The sequence below is a fragment of the Sander vitreus genome, chromosome 10, assembly GCF_031162955.1.
Source record: "Sander vitreus isolate 19-12246 chromosome 10, sanVit1, whole genome shotgun sequence".
NCBI classification, from domain to species: Eukaryota; Metazoa; Chordata; class Actinopteri; order Perciformes; family Percidae; genus Sander; species Sander vitreus.
In genome coordinates, this window is record NC_135864.1 from 13,117,018 (window position 1) to 13,134,562 (window position 17,545).

General features: G+C 41.7%; 1 protein-coding gene across 1 annotated transcript; it reads left to right on the plus strand.

Annotated features, from left to right (window-relative positions):
• Positions 1-568: 568 nt before the first annotated feature.
• On the plus strand, positions 569-17,267 carry vimr2 (vimentin-related 2). Its single transcript, XM_078261412.1, has 10 exons — positions 569-678; positions 1,081-1,225; positions 1,373-1,531; positions 1,717-1,836; positions 4,825-4,920; positions 6,926-7,057; positions 8,951-9,082; positions 12,360-12,470; positions 12,635-12,759; positions 16,274-17,267. Exons 1-10 carry the CDS (start codon positions 569-571, stop codon positions 16,314-16,316), a joined length of 1,173 nt encoding a protein of 390 aa, XP_078117538.1. The 3' UTR covers positions 16,317-17,267.
• Positions 17,268-17,545: the final 278 nt, after the last annotated feature.

Here is a 17,545-nt window from a genome sequence, read left to right on the forward strand (position 1 = left end):
TCAGATTTGGGAGAGCCATTTTACATTTTATTTATTCACTTTGTCTTTAGAAATACTATCCTCAACATGTCAAACAGGAAATCAATATAATTAACAACCTCTGATTTTATGTGTTGTCTTATGCCACTGTACCAACTGATGCATTTGTGTTTTTTGTCTTCAATTTTGTCACCATCTGTTCATAAAATTAAGGTACATTTAAAGGTACGTGAGGAAACACTCGCACCTGTTTTCAACTTTACAGACTTTTGGTGCTTTTAATTTATTTAACAGAAATAAAACTATGTATAAAGCAGTTTTGTTTTCCCATTCAACACTGCCTTTTTATTGACAGCTTGTTATTTAGATGAACAACAATTTTACAATGGTTTTTGGGATCACTCTTTAGGTACATGTGAAATCGCTACCGGCTGATGTTCACCGTATATTTAGTCCACTCAGCGGCCGGTGAGAGATCCCTCACCTCAGTGCAACATTCTCATTCACTGTGAATATAAAACCCCCCACTTGGACCTGCTGCCACTATTTGCCTGTTTTGTTGTAGCCCAGTTTGAACTTATTCAAAGCCATGGCCATGCTCAGAGTGTCTTCTTACCGCAAGCTGTTTGAGGATGATAGCTGGAGTCGAAATGGAGGGTTAAGTATGCAGTGTGCAGGGCAGTGCCGGGACTCTGTCAGGTCAGTGTGGGTCTCTGGGTAGAGGGCGAGTGCAGAATTTTAAAATATTAAGTGTTGTTTTACCTAAAAATATGTAGAATTTAAGATGTTTTTAACCAGAAACAAATGTTCATGAATGTGGGTGTTGTAGTTCAGGCAAATTTTCCTGAATGGTGATGACAAATACCATTTGTGCTCATGGAAATAATTACTCTATGTTCATTTACCGTGACAGGTGAGGGCTAAAGAATTGAAGCGTTTAAAGAATGATGCTTTACTGTAGTTGAACTTTTTGTTGTTTCCCAAGTGAATGTTTTACTGTATTTAGCTTTGTAAAGGTCATTAACTATCCTACTATGGATGTGGTTCAAATGATCCTTGAAAATGAATTCCAGTCTTTGGTACTTTGTGTCCTCCTCTCAGGGGTGCGGCCATTAACGAGTGTAACTGTGACAAGTTAGACTTTGTAGCTGCCAAGGCGCTCAACAAGGAGGGTCTGAACCGGTTTGTCCAGGAGCGCAACATCATCGCAGCCCTCAACGACCGCCTGGTCAGGCTTATTGAACTGGTGAGGACAAACACTGTTACTGCTCCCAATGACACACCAGCACTTTATTTTCCCTCAGCTGTGTCATGCCTTTGTTCTTGGTAAATGAAGCAGTGAATGTACATACACACACAGTATGTACCTGTTTAATCTGTCTCTGCCCTTTAGGCCCATTGTTTTGAGGAGGAGAATGAGTCTCTTGAATGTCAGATTGTTGAACTAGAGGAGAAGCTGAACAGTCGACAAGCCGCCTCCAGCATCACCTCCACTGTGGCCGAGCCTGACTACAGTCTGGATGCAGTGGTGGAAAGACTGCGCAGGGAGAGGGTAGGCTGCCGCTGCTGGGTGTGTCTGCTGCATGCTTCTCTGTGTGCGACATTCTTAAATTGGGTCTTAGACGGTCCATTGCGCCTTCCATCCCATCAATTTTACTTTAGTTTGTGCAGTGACAGACAGGACTGATCTATAACCTTGTCAAGATCCATCACTGTTATCACCCCTTCTCCCTGCAGGATGAGATTATGTGTGACACAGAGGAGCTGCAGAAAGAGCTTGAACGTCTGATGAAAGAGTACGAGAAGGCTGCACAGCAGAGGATCATCCTCCAGCAGGGACGACAGGAGGTTGCTGAGGTAATGGTTGTAAATACTATATAGCATCCTTACCCAGATGAAAACTTGTGAAAGTCGGGGCTGTAGCCAGGATTTATAAACACTGAGAGTCCCCCAACAAAACATTTATATACAGCATACAGCTTGACAATGCAACATGAATGAGTTAAGGTAAACTTAAATAATTAAAGCAAACCAAGATCAACACTAAAGTGATATCCATAAAGGGTTTCTAAACAAATGACAAATGATGTATTACTTCAGTACAGACAAGAAATAAACAATTAAAATGCCGAAATAAAAATAAGGTTTGCGCAAATTTTAAATGAAGAATCCCTGAAATTGGAGTATGTTTCAGACCAGTTTAGCTTGTGTTTCTATCATGTTATTTTGAAAAATCTGCTCTATAAGTGAATCCAGCTATAGAGATTCAAAGCCAACAAACAATATGAACTACTTACTAACATTTATAACTGCAGAGTTGATGGCTTATTAAGTGAAAAACAAAAGCTCTTGGGGGTTTTCCACTATACATTAAACATTAACCCTGAAGTTGTTAATCATAGTTGGCACTTTTTGGCCTGGATACTTTTTCCTGTCTATAAGGTGTTCTTGAGATGTCCTACAGACTGTTTGTTTGACCCCCCCAGCATTATGGGCAGAAGTGCTGCAATTCACCCTCCAAACCAGAGGTCATGAGATTAAAAATAGTTATGTTTAACCCTTAGGGGTATGTATTTAGGTTAAAGAGTCACTTCAGAACATATTGCACTTCCATGAAGTTGGGGGACTTTCAAGAGATGAGATATAAGAAAAGAATGGCCAAATTTGAAGCAGCAGAAGCTGAGATACCCTGATTTGTGGTCCCTAGTGTGGGTGAAGCTGCAATAACACTGGCTCCTACATTTCCCATAATGCAACCAGTAGCACCTTTTGTTAGACCCTCCGTGCCTGGTAAATTCCCTGTATCTTTCAAACTCAAATTATCAACTAATGAATGTTAAATTGAGTCACTTGTGACTTATACAACTGTTATTCTTTCATTTATTTCCCCCCTGGGGATCAATACAGTATCTCTTAGATTATTGTACCGTGCTATACATGATCACACCTCTCTTGTGATAATGCGCCTTCAGCACTAGACGGCAGTGTTGCCAAGCCTTTCCCTGCTCCTCCTCCCCTCGGCCTCCTGGTGAATCAGCTGAAACTCGGCACAGCTGCTCCTCCTGTAGTGCAGCCAATGGGTGTTGATCACCACCAGTCACAGTCTGGGCTGGTGGCCCACTGCAACCCGAGCCACCAACTTTTCCATATACCCCCCTCCCTCACACATGCCAGAGCCAGTCTCCTCCCAGCCGGGCCAGATGCGAGGGAGGATTTCATTTCTCCCTTACAGATGTGATGCAGGCTATAATACGGTGCCGTAATGTTCCTGCTGGCTCAGTTCTCTGGTTCTGAATTGGGAGCAGCTGCAGGGTGACAAGAAAGACTTGGTGGGAAACCGACAGCGAGATAGAGGAAGAGCAGAGATGCGGAGGAGAGGAGCAAACACTACACAACTCAACCCACAGCTAGCTGCAGTTCTCTCAACATAATGGTAGACTGACAGTGATGAAACAAGGCATGTTATCCAGTCCAGTATACTACTGGATATTGTGTTGTTTCACTCCTGCCAGTTCTGCTCCATTTTCAAGGCCTACAAATTTCCCCTCTTCATCGTAACTTAAAAATATTGTGACCTGGTGGGCTGCGGTGAAAAAAAAAAAATTCATTCATGGGAATTAAAATACACTTACAAGGAGGTGGATGAGTGACGAGGCCAAGTGCTCAGTCTGTTTACTGTAAGTGGTGCCGCATGGGAACAAAAAAAATGGGCACAGAAAAGAAAATGTTCTTCACGCACTCTTAGGCAGAACTAGGAGAGAAGTTATAATAAAAGCCTTTATTTAGTCAGGCATGTCGGTTAAAACGCCTACCAGTTTCGACCTCACAAGGTCATCATCAGGGCGAGAATAGTAAAAACAGTGGATTTTAAAATGTTGAGGAATCTTAAAGGCTCTGAAAACTTGTTTTATGAATCAGCTTATAAGCAATAGGGTTCCACACAAACACACAGTTTTCTGCAAAAGATAGTTTTTCACTTCACACAACCTGCTCAGCACCAAACAGCTGACTGACACAGTTAGTGACTAGCTGGTGAAGAGAGTAGCTAAAAAGCCAGATATTTCCTTCATGAGTTGGTGGAAACCAAAAGGGAGGTAAAAGGAGAGTCGATATTAGACTTACAATCGTCAGGTGGACAGAAACACGACTCCACATTAATGCTAATTTTGCTCTCCTGGATGCTAAAAATAAGCAACTTTTCCAATTTTTTTTCCAAATGAACTTTATATGGTACTAGTATGTCAGTGTTATGTTTACAGCTTGTTGCCCTTAAGAGGCCAAAAAGACAATTAATGCTTTAAAGTTTCTCCCCAACTGCTTGCAGATTTTTGAACGCAGGCAACAACAGCAGCAGCAGCATTAGGACCAAACCACTTTTGCTTACTGCTGTCCATCAAGGACCCTGCCACCCTCCCAGCGGGGCTCCACAACTTCACTACCAAACTCTCTCTGCATGTGTCCAAATGTAAATGTAGTCACCCACAGTAATTGCATCCAACACTAATTAATCTGGTTCTTAAAAAAGAGTAGATGAGCTAAGAACCCCTGCTAGCGGATGAATTGGTGGACAGGGCTTTTGTGTCTAGTTAGCCTGCTTCTGAACTTCCTCCTCCTCCTCCCCCTTTTCTCTGCATTGCGGTGTCTACTTGCTGTTCAGGGAAACAGGTGGATGTGCTGATGGTTTCTAAAATGATTGTTCAGGGTGGAAACAAAGCCTTTTTGTACTTTTCTTCAACCTGTGGTGTGATTTACTGCACAAACTGCAGTGTTCTGAGACGCCTCCAGAAATGAAGTTGAACTTCTTTACTTGCAGCTTGTTCTCTGTTAATTTGATTTTCTTTGCAGGAAGTCGATGCTGTGACAGCAGAGTGTTTGGCACTGAGGGAGCAAGTGGCTATCTACGAGGAGCAGCTGGCCAACATGGAGGCCCAGCACACAACGGTGAGGGGGAGAGAGGATATATAGCTGCAGTGTGATAAAACAGAAATTGTTTATAGCCATGAAAATTACTGAAAATGTAGCTCTTAGGTCAGACGGGAATGTTGGAGAAATATCCAGACCTGTGGTGACGAACACAGCTGGGATGACCCCTGTCAACATAAACATATGGGGAGAGGATTAAAACTATAAAAATATGTATCTAGTATATCATGCAACACAATTAGGCCCTTGTTTAATTAGTTTTTTTGTCATTTGAGTCCTTGTTCCAGTGTCTTAAAAGGGACATAAAATGAAAACTCACTTTTTCAGTGTGCACATACATTTCGGTATCTGGAGTGCAGTACCAACTCGCAAACTGTGAAATAAGACAACCCAGTCAGGTTTTTGTGAGCTGCCTAGATCGGAAAACATGGAATTGTTGTATGTCACAAGCAGGCTCATTAGAATATACCGCCCCCTATCTGAGTATCTCCACGCAGCAGCTTGAGAACTACCTTTGCAAAGGTGCACCATATTTTTCTTACAAACCAATCCGAGACTGGGCTTTTTGGGAGGGGGGCTTAAAGAGACGGGCGCTAAAACGGAACATTTTAGCCTGAGGGTCAATACAGGTCTCTTGAGACAGACTGTATGGAAAAAAAAGGCAGGTTTACATGATCCAGTATAAATCCAAAATACACGTATGAACCTGAAAATCAGCATATGTCTCACTTATGCTTTCTTTCTGAGAGTTAGATTAGAAGATCATCACCACTCTGAGAGTGGTATCAATCCTCTCATGCGACTCTTGGCAAGAAAGCAAACGTGCATATTTCCCAAAATGAACTAATGCTTTAAAATAGACTCATGTTTGCAACCATATCCAATGCACATAATTACCTATATCACATCCACACACACCCTGCTCTCTCCACCTTCTACAATATTCTCCACCTCGCCAGGAGATGACAGACGCGCCCCAGTATCAAATCTTGAGGCTGTAGGCAGAGAGAGAGGCAGCTGAAGCAGGACCAACTCCATCACACTGTGTTTTTCTCTGCAAAGCCAGACTGCCCGGCGTTTAACACACTCCCTCTGGGACACGCTCGATAACTCACAGTCCGGGAAATGCAGCTGAATACCAAATGGAAACAGAAATTTTCTTTATTAACTGTTGTTTTCATTATCAGCACTTCAGATACTCCATATTTCCCTGATGAATCGGCAGCCATGTCGTTATTTGGGTGGAGGGTAAAGGATACAAATGTTAGACTGCCACTGCAGCTCTGTAACAGTTAATTTTCTCTGTAATGGATATAGGTTTTTTACTGAATGAGCTTGATATTGGAAGCTGAAGACAAGTATGTTGAGGTATTTGATGTGTGTGTAAATTCATCAAAATGAACTGCGTGTGTTTGTATTTGCAGAGGTGAAATGTTACTAGTACATTTTTTTTTTTTCATTTCATGCCACGTTATAATTCTGCTGCACTACAGTTTTATTTGACAGCTATAGTTTTTAGTTACGTTACAAATCAAGATTTTACATAGAAAACATATGATGTGCAAATAAAATATGGTGCATTGTTAAAGATAACATCATTCAACAGTATATAAAATAGATCAAATTAGCTACAGTATATATTAGTATAACACTCATGGGTCATTTATCTGCATAACAAGTTTTACTTTTGACACTTTAAGTACATTTTACAGATAATGCTTACATACTTTAACTTTAGTAACATTTGCAGATGCTTTACTTGAGTAAGTACTAATACCACACAGTAAAAATTCTACTTTTGACTATAGTAAAAATGGTACATGTAAAAGTGCTGTATTCAAAATATTATTAAATATTATCAGCAAAATATACTTGTAGTTAAGTAAAAGTACAATATTTCCCTCTGAAATGTAGTGGAAACGAAGTTGCATGAAATAATATAATCGCATTTAGGCATTTAGTTGCATTTGACCACTGAGTATACTTCACCGCTGTGTTTTTTGTATGTGGCATGTATGATCAGGAAGTGGAGAGTCTGCTGGAGCCAGCTGAAGGGGCTACAGGAGCTGTGGCAGCTATTACATTTGGCAGCCCTGACATCACTCCAGCCCTGGTTGTAAAAGAGTACTACTGCCAGCTGGCCGAGAACCTCCAGGTACAACACACAGTAGCATAAAACACATATGAAGTGGAAGCCTGATGCTTTACAGTAGCATGTCTGTGTACAACCATAGAATTACAGCAAGGCTAGTTCTGGCTTTGGTTCTCATTGAGCGACACTTCCATGCACATGAATGGCCTCATAAACACCAATAGTGAACAAGTCACTAAGTACATTTACTCAAGTACTGTACTTAAGTACAATTATAAGGTACTTGTACTTTACTTGAGTGTTTCAATGTCATGCTACTTTTTACTCCTACTCCAGTACTTCAGAGGGGTGCATGTTATCTGACAGATATGGATACTTTTCAGATTAAGATTTTACATTAAAGAAACATGATAAGCTTGTAAAATGCATTTTTAAAGATAAAGCCAGTGTTTTGAAACCTTTTTCACAAGCAATGGCTGGTGGTTGGGGCCCTTTGCCACTTTTCAGATGCCTATAGTGTTCTCCATCCAAATGTAGTGTAAATCTTTAACCAAGAAAATCAGCAAAAGAAAATGCAAATGAATTTAACTCTTTCAATAACAATATCAAGAGCTGAGCGCATTGAGATAAACAGCTGGTGGCTGGTGGATTAATTCACTAAGTCAGTTTATGAATATAAATTTGTGTCGCTGAACTTCGTTTTTTCTTCTTTCCTCTCCCATTAATCATCTCATTGATCTTGTGACCCTTTGGACGGGGACAAACCCCTTGGTGTGACAACCACTGGACTAAACTAGTTAACTGTATATAAAGAAACAGCAGCTAAACCTCGACCAGTTATAACAGTAAAAATGCCACTTACACGTTCATGCATCAGTATTAATAATCTTATACAGGAGCCTTTTTCTGCAGAACAAGTACTTTTACTTTTGATACTTCAGGTGCATTTTGTTTGTAATACTTCTTTAATTTTACTTCAATAGGATTCAGAATTACTTTTACATGGAGTATTTTTAAATTGTTGTATTGCTACTTTTATTAAAGTAAAAGGTGATCCCTCCACCAGCTGCAATCCTCAACCTCCTACTGACCACTGATTACTTTCTCCCTCCCTCTGAAACATCCCTGCCAGGTCCAGATGAAAATCTCAACTTTCACAAATCCCACAACGATACTCCCACTTGTTTTCTTTTCCTCTTAACACAACACCAGGGAAGAACTCGAGAATCAGAGGCTGCCTTTGTCTACCTGTGTATGTGTGTGTGTGTGTGTGTGTGCGTGTGCGTGCGTGCGTGCGCACGTGCGTGTTGCATCGGGGTCAGACTACAGCTCCGGTGGGTCTGACCCCCTCTGGGGCGAGGATGTCTGCCCGGTTCAGAGGTCAGGGCTGAAATCAGACTGCTGGCCGCCTTCCCAGGCTCCTCAGCAGTACTAGAGTGGACGCTGGTGCGTGTGTGTCCTTCATTTGGAGGCATGGCTGAAGGGTATCCAGCGTATTTATATTTTTGTTTGTCTGTCTAGATGCGTAGGTGTGTTTTTTGTTCCCCCAAACCCCGTCTATTCCCTCTCTTTCCTTTCTGTCTATTCTCTCGCCAGCTGGACACCGTCCTGTGCCTGGCCTCAATTACAACACGCAATTGTCTCGATGCTAAAAATGATTGCGATCGGGTTTGAACAGTAATGGTAATTGCTGGCTGACTCCCACACACCTGTGCACCCTCATGTTGCTTGTTTCTGCTGCATTTGTTCCATCTAATCAGGAATGTGGTGGACACGAGGAGAGGTTTAACCATCAGCTGGGATAAGAGGCTCTGATTGCTCCTTGCTCCACTGTCAGAGTGCACTTAACTGCCCAAAAGAAAGCACCATCCTCCATGGTCCTGTGCATTTGCAGACTCAAACTGAAAGGTCAGAACTTTCACGACTGCACTACTTCCTCCTCTTCTCTCTTTGCAGTATGAGTGTGGTGCATCCTCCTCCGCTGTGGTTCGCAGTGGTGATGGAAAACAACTGGAAGTTGGGGGAGCTGGAGGGTCAACAGTCAAAGACTTGTCAAAGATAAAGGACATCAATGAGCTGAAGATGCTGGTGAGTAGGCTCACTGCTCACTCACTTTTTTTCATCACTTTTTAAAGGGTCAGTTCACCCAAATCAAACAAAAAGTGCTCCACATTATTAAGGTAGATTTGGGATTTAGTTTTATTTATTTTATAAGATTTTGAGATGACTTATATCTAATTTTTCTGCTGTGCATACCTTGCAAATCTCAACAACATGTTGTGCAGAGCTTCTGCATTAAACAAGCTGATACTCTTATTAGTGCCTTGAATAGTGTTAGATCAGAAGATTGATACCACTGTCATGTGTGCCAGCACTGGTTAGCTTAGCACAAAGACTAGAAACAAGGGGGAAACGACTAATCTGGCTCAGTCCAAAAGTAACAAAATCAGCCTACCAGCACCTCTAAAGATCACTAAATTACATATTATATGTTGTATGTTTAATCCGTACAAAACCAGAGTATAAAAACAACGAGTTTTGGTTGCACAAGGGGTTATGTGTTGGCCTTTTTCTTGGCTGGGTGCAATCACTGTGATGGCAGCTACACACCGGGCCGATAATCGGTCACTGATAGTCACTGACCGTCTAGCGAGGTCAGTGACTCGAGTCTGTTCGGTGTGTTCCTTGCCGTCGTCCGTTGGAGAAGCTGTCGGCCTTCATTTTGGCCGATTTGACATGCTCAGTCGGAGACAGGGCAGTCGGGACTCACCCGGAAATGGCAAGCGGGATGACTGTGACTAACCCTCTCAAAATCTGACGAAAATATTTTAAACTGAACTTTGTCAATCTGAAATGAAGACAGATTCAGCAACTGCATGGCCTATTTCTCACTTAAAATGTTTTCAGAAACACATTTCGGTCAACTATTTTAGTACATATGAGATCGTATTCTAAATGAGTCGCCATTAATGGCCGTTTGAAAAATCCGGAAGCAGCAGCCAGACCCACGTGACACCTTCGTCCAATCAGCTACCGGTTATAATTTTTTGGGCGACAATACAGATTAGCGCCACCTGCTGTTATGGAGACGTATTACGTCTCGTCGCCTTGGTGTGTTCCGACGCATTTCTTTGACCAACTCGGGGAGACTGATCAGTCTGCCTTTTCTGCCGACGGTCGGCCGCCGGCCCGGTGTGTAGCTGCCTTGAGTTAGCCAGTCAGCATGAGGTTGCCAGGTTAGCTTTTTAGCTCTATTCTAGTCTGTATGCTAAGCTAAGTAAGCCGGCTTCTTCTCGTCTAACTCTCTAAAGTGATGAAGCGTATTTCTGAAAACGTTGAACTATTGCTTTAAGAAGTAGTCCCATGAAAATTGTTGACTGAATGCTCTAAGGATTATCCAGAGTAATTGGGACATTGTAATATAACGCATACATCTCAGAAACTGATAGTTATAAACCTCTGCAAAGAAAACCCAAACTGTCTGCATGGCTGGTTACCGCTACTGGCAAGTAAGAAAATCCGTATTTTGGGTGGGGGTGGGGGGGTGAACTGACCTTTAAGTTTCACATTTACACATCATTTAAATACTTCAGTTACTGCCTACTGATTTAGATCTTCCCATAACACATTTCCTGCTTCTTTACTGACAAAGAAAAGAGGAGTCTTACAGGCCACAACTGGCTCTGCGTCGGCCATCAGCTCTTAAATCAGACGTAATGGTGGAAATGAATGGTTTCCCACAGCAGGCGAAGGGAGTGGAGAGCAGCTGAGTGACAGCAGAGCAACAGTGTGGGAGATCCTGCTGACCAGAGTGTTTACTCTGCGGACACTTTCAGCAGGAGATGTGAAAGGCTCGGCTTCAGCTCAGACAGGATTTATTGCCCTCTATGTCCTCAGTTATTAAGTACAGTCTTTCAAAGCGCCTGCAGCGTCATGAACGTCTTAAAACTTGACACACACACACACACACACACACACACTGACAGACTACCTCTTCAAATGAAAAAGAGGAAATAAACCTTCATCAGATATTTCTCATCCTGCCAGCAGAAAAATGACAGCAAGGGGCTTTGAATGAAAGAGCGAAGTGAGGCCTCAACAAAGATACGAAACAGGAAATTATGACTCAGGTAAAATCACCAGGTGACCCCCAAAACTACCTCCATTTCCTTCACATTAGTCTCTTTAACATCCATCAGTGGTCAGACCACAGCTGACGCCTAGCCACATCTGTAACAAACACGGTGGTTTGGTTCTCATTAATGTGGCTGTAGCTCTACTTCCAGCTCTTTAAATAAACAGTAAGCCTCTGTAACCACAGCAGAACTCTCCCAACATCATCTACTTTTGTCTGCTATGCAGCACACTATCCCCAGTTCTGTTCAATCCAGCCTGACGGATGAACAGCACGGCCTGATCTGCTCTGTTTCCTCTCTCGCCTGTGATGGATGCCTCAGGTCTGGTTTCTCACTGAGACACAACATGGCCAAACAAACAGATTGCAGTGAAATCAGCCATGACGCAGAAATGTATATAATAGAGCAGGCACTGATGGGGTTGTATGCCACTACTCGCATAAGCACACAACCCAGACTTCACTCATCATGCCAGGGAGAACCAATGAGTCTGGGAGTAAGTGGCTCGACCAGGTTTGGGAGTCATCATCAGCCGGGTCTTCCTCTGCTCACATGATCTTGCTGAAAGACGAGCACAACCGCCTGGATCCCCATCTGGCTGTGACAGCTAATTGTTGAACTTGCGTGATTGCTGTAATTACTCACGGCAGGACACCACAGCTTCAGACATGAGGGGGAGGGGAAGGAGAACGGGGGGGGATGCTCCTGTTTTAGTTTGCGGTAGAAGTAAAGGAACCTGTTTTATCTGTGTAGGTCGGGTTGATTGGCATACTAATGTTTTGGTTCGTTTAAGCTCAATTTCTATCCATTTTATATGAAAAATTGATCAAATGACAAATGTGTCATGCCTTTGCTTGTGATGACCAACCCACAGAGAGTTATCCCATCTCTTTTAGCTCGTTTTGTTTTTTTACGACACACAAACACTTCTAGCTCGTTTAAGGCTCTAAAAAAACAACTAAATGTACTTGCTTAGCATCAAATGGCAGACAGACAAACTCACCAGCGACTCGCTGGTGAAGAAAGTCGAACATCCAGAATGCTAAAAACTCAGATATCTTTCTCAGTAGTTGGTGAGACCAAAAGAAAGAGTAAATAATGTGATTTGAAACACGACAGAGACCATGAAGGGAACATCGAGACATAGTCTGACATGATAACTAGTCGAAATCTTTGTGAGTATATTTTGAATGGGTAACCATTGCTGTATGTCGTTTATATTTCTGTAGATTTCAGAGCTACAAAAGGAGCTATCTGAGCTGGAGAAGTGTAACGAGGAGCTGGAGGACGAGGTTGAGATGAAGACGGCTGCATATATTGACGAGATTGCTGAGTTGGAGGTCTGAAAGTCGACTGATTAACGTAATCATAGGCTGCAAAGGACCAGTGGTTTGGTCTAATTCTGTCATTTAATCTCACCCTCTAATCCGTGCGTGCGTGCGTGTGTGCGTGCGTGTGTGCGTGTGTGCGTGCGTGTGTGTGTGTGTGTGTGTGTGTGATTCAGTGTACTATTGATGAAATGCGGCACCAGGAGGCCGACTTCCAAGTGCAGATGAAGAAGCAGTGTGAAGACTACAAGGAGCTGCTCAGTGAGAAGATGGCCAGAGACATGGAAATTACTGCTTACAGGTCAGACAGTCTGGTGTAATAAATGGTGTTTTTGTGTGAAACTGTTCTGAATAATAATTCTTCTGTATGATCAGGTAAGCTTGAAAACCTAAAAATGTTTATACGCTCCCTAATAGTAAAGCAGCTAGAAGTCCTCCTGGGGTTCATTAATACACACGAATAATATGAAACAAAGCAACGACAAAAAAATAGTCAAATTAACTTTAACTGTCGACTGAATTAGTATGCAACACCCTGCCAAATATAAATCTAAGCAGGCCGTGTATACTGTTGATAGACATGTAATGTATACATGCACCTACTATCTTATCCAATATTATCTGATATTCAATATTTATTCCAGCAATCACCCTTTACTATTGGTTTTTCTTGTTTAGAATTTATTGTAATAGTTTTGAATTGGATATAGACAGTGAATATTGTTGTCCATTATTGATATATAAATATGTGTGTATATATATATATATATATATATATATACTGTATATTTTAACCTACTTGTACAGTTTGTAAAAATTGAGAGCTACTAGAAACCAGGGTCAAATTCCTGGCTAATAAAACACAGTCCAAAAATATTATAAACTTGGATTATTACATTAGATCATATTACCTAGAATAGATTGTACTTTGCAATTTGAGGCTCTTTATATTAGTAATCTATTGGATTTGAGTTGGTAACAATTTGAATAAGCTCTGTATACAACAGTGTCTGGGAAGATATAATTGATATTTTCTGGGATTGACTTTCCAGCAATAATACATTCTAACTTACTTAATATGCTATAACGGACCATAATGTACTAGTGTTGACGCAATTCTCAGAGCTGCCATAAATACTCTTACAGTGGTCATCCATACCTTCACAACTCTCATTCCCCTCTTATAGAGAGCTGCAGGTTGTTATTCTTAAATGAGACCCCTATCATTTTAAAGCACTCTTTATGTCATTAACAGCACGGTACAATTATACCAGAGAAGATAAGCAGACTTTGGGACAGCGAGGTCTAACTGTTAGCGAGACTGTCAGTCAATAGGATGACCCTGAACCAGCACTCTGGGGCAGAGATGGACAGCCATGTCTGCTGGAGAACATGGTGTTCATTCCAACAAAAACACTGCACCAATTTCACTGATTAGTTTGTCTTCTCCTGTTAAAGGTGCCATAAAGTCAACTGCTGTAGTTTCTGATTGCAATTAAAATCTCAAGCGTCTGAGCCTTTTCCTGACATGTATTGTAGATTCCCATCTCTGCGGTAGGGGGTCAAATGAAAACGAGACGTTTCCTACGTACACATAATTTAAACCTGTTGAGGAGAATAAACTGTTAGGGGCAAAGCACATAATAACCCTGGGATGATTTCATTAGATTTAAATTAAATCCATCGTCACCGTTTTTTCCTCAACATCAACAAAAGGTTTCTGCGTAAGCGTCACAGTGAATAATACAAGGAGTATTTCTGCAAGTCCAATATTGTCTGATGTAATGCCACCTAGGCATCCACGTTGTCCATAATAAGATATGCCTGCAAACAAAGGGGTGACATCATGGGCCAACTGGAGTCACAGGAAACAGCTTCTGAATATGATGCAGTTTCCTGTACCTGACCTTGAAGACGTTTTATGTCATTCCCTCCTCCCACTGAGGTTGTTTAACCATCTGCCATTCTGGTATGTGGATTGACGCACTTCAACCACCTCATCCTGCTGCCACGGACTTCCTCCTGGTCCCTCCATCGCCTATCCGACTGCATCTGACCCCCAGGGGCCCCTGCTGCAGACCTGAAGCTCAGACCCTCACAATGCCTAATTGGAATGGGCAAAGAGGACCTCACACTGTCGGCGCTGTGTGCTGGGCCACTGCCAGCTCTTCTCCACGCCAGCCTGTTAATGTCAGCCCTCCCCTTACACACATTTCCAAATTCAGTTTTAATTCCCTCTCGTTGTCCCAAAGACATTTAAGGCACAGGAAAGGCACACAATCGACACCAACTTTTTTTTCTTTCCTTCCTTTTTTTATTTACTGGATGTTTTGTCATCCGTGATTAAAACCATGAATAAGAAATGAAAATGGTGGTTGTTTATTCTCTCCGTGCTGTGGCAAACTGTCTGCACAACAGACCCTAATGACCCAAGGCTGCCATTACAGGGTGGCTTATCGCCTGGAAAAAGCATCTCAGAGTAGTTCAGGCAGATGCTCGCTGCTTTTGCTCACTGCTAATGTGAACCATATTACACTGTAATTCATTCTGCTGTTCATTGTGGTCTGCTCATGGTGCTGCATGACTCAGCAACAAGTAGCTCAACTAGGGACAAGATCCTTTTTAGTTAAGTGCAGTCGATGACTGGTCTGCCGGTCCTATCTTAAAGCTGCTATAATCAATATTTTTATATTCACAGTGAATCCAATCACTCCCCTCGGCGCTACTGAGCTTAATAGCATCTTTCAGCTCATTGTTTTGGTTTTCTGGCATGCAGCTTTTCTGCTTTGGTTCACTCTCATCTCTCTCATCACCAGCGTGTCCAGATGTAGCAGGCAGCTGTTTTTAAAAACCCACTGTGCACTACTACCTGCCCAGCATCAAACAGCAGACTGCCACAGTGAGCAACTAGCTGGTGAACATAGTGAAGCATTTAGCAGCTAAAAAGCCAGATATTTCCCTGAGGAGTTGGTGGAGACCAAAAACAGAGTTAAAAAGAGATTAAATATTGGACTTAAATTCATCAGATGGACACAAACATGACGTAAAACGAATAATGTTGCTCCGTGTCTTGCTGGATGTGAAAAAAAGCATCTGTTTGCTAACAAGTACGTCATCTCAACTTGATGGTGATTTAAAGTGTGTTTCTGCAGTCTTCTGTTCTAAAGCTTTCGATCATATCACATGATCTTTATCAGCAGATGGAGTTTGTTATCATGTCTATTTTTTCTTCTTCTTTAATTTCCCTTTAGGACTTCTCATTTATGTTGGCTTAAAAGTTGAGTTATGAAGTTCATTCTTCACCCTGGAAGCAGCTCTTGACAAAACAATCTCACCTCAAGGCCCATGTTCGAGGTTTATAATTGAAAGCTCCAGAACAACTGAAATAAGCAAAATGGCAAATATTCCTTTGTTCCAGCTTCTCATTGTTAGATTTTATGTGCTGCTTTTCTTTGTCTTATGTATTAGTAAACAATCAATTGTATTGTATTGTACAATCTTTGTATTTTGACTTGGGCAGTAAACTTTATTTGAAGACATTGCCTTGGCCTTTAGGAAATTGTATAATTTTTCACAATTTCCCCAAATTGATTAATTGTAAGAATAATTAATGGTGAAAAGAATAGTTAGTTGCAGTCTTAAAAATTGACCTTAAGGTGAGATTGTCAACTAATGTTTTTAATATAAAGAATTAACTTTCAATCTTCTGTCTTTCTGGTAAACTTGGCCTACAACTGATGAGCAGCACTACCTGTGAGTACTTCAACTTGGTCACCTGTACTCTGTGTGTTTACTGTGGTATTTCTCTGGTTCAGGAGTCTGGTGGAGGAAGAGGAGGAGCGGCTGTGCAACCTGTGACTTAAGGCTGGAGAATCAGACTGGCAGGTTGGATACTCCCCCACACATGGATTAGAAAATAGACCAAAGAGAAACGTGAAAAACACACCGAAACCAGCACTAGGATGAAGCTTAAGGTACCAATGCAGCAATTTAAGCAGAACTTATCATGACAGATTAATGCCGTCTGGAAGCCTAAGCGGGGCCATTGATAACATGTCGCTGGCAGATGACCCCGAGACTCCAAGAAAGATGGAGCTGTCTAAAAGAGGTGGGAGGATGGGGTCTGCGTGATGAGTGCGTATCCATTCAGTGTCTGGCAGGGATATTTCCTTAAGTGGGTTTTATCTTTACCAGCTCACTGCTATGATTCATAAATGTGTTGTCCCCTCTTTGTTGTTTGAACAAGTGTCACACACACACACACACACACACACACACACGCACACACGTTAAACCGCGGCTCTGTGAAGTCATCCCCCTCTGATACCACCTCATCCATCACTCAAACGTTGTCTGATTACCAGCTCTTAACCCTTGACCCCATCACTGTTAACATATTGACAGTTCTCCTTTTGGTAACTAGAAGCATCCCACCTTCCTTTTGCTTTTACAGTCATGCATTCATGTTTTGTTTTTACATATAACTGACAGTCAAGTGTGCAGTGCACTGTTTGCTTTTCAAATGGTTCATGAAATTGTTGTTTTTCTGCAGCTCTTACAAAATGAGCACCTGGATGTTTCTACAAGAAAAAGCCTGTGTGATTCATTATTTCGCCTTTAAAAATCAATGTCCCAATTTGCTGTCGTTTTTAGAAATAAGCATTCGGTAATACATTCCTCTGTAATCTTTTTATTTTCTACATGACATTTAAGCTGTCTATGATAAATCACTTTTGGTTCTCGCTTCTGCACAAGCATCCTCATGTGCTTTAGATTTAAATTGAATAAAACTAATTGCTTGAGAGATCACCTCATACTGTGTGATTTCTTTTGTGAAAATCTCTGTTTCATTAGAACTGCTTGTGAATTTTTGGACTTAAGAAGTTCCCCCGCACTATAAAACTATGCAGCGAGCACCGAGTGATTTATGTTCAGTGATCCTTTCATTCATCTTCGTGTTCAATGTGAGATTTGAACATTCCCAGCTATTAACGATCTCAAAGGCTTGTTAGCTCTGCCATAAAGATGAAAAATGCTGCTAATAACGGATCAAGATAAGATTAGCCACGCTCGGTGAACTTGTGGTG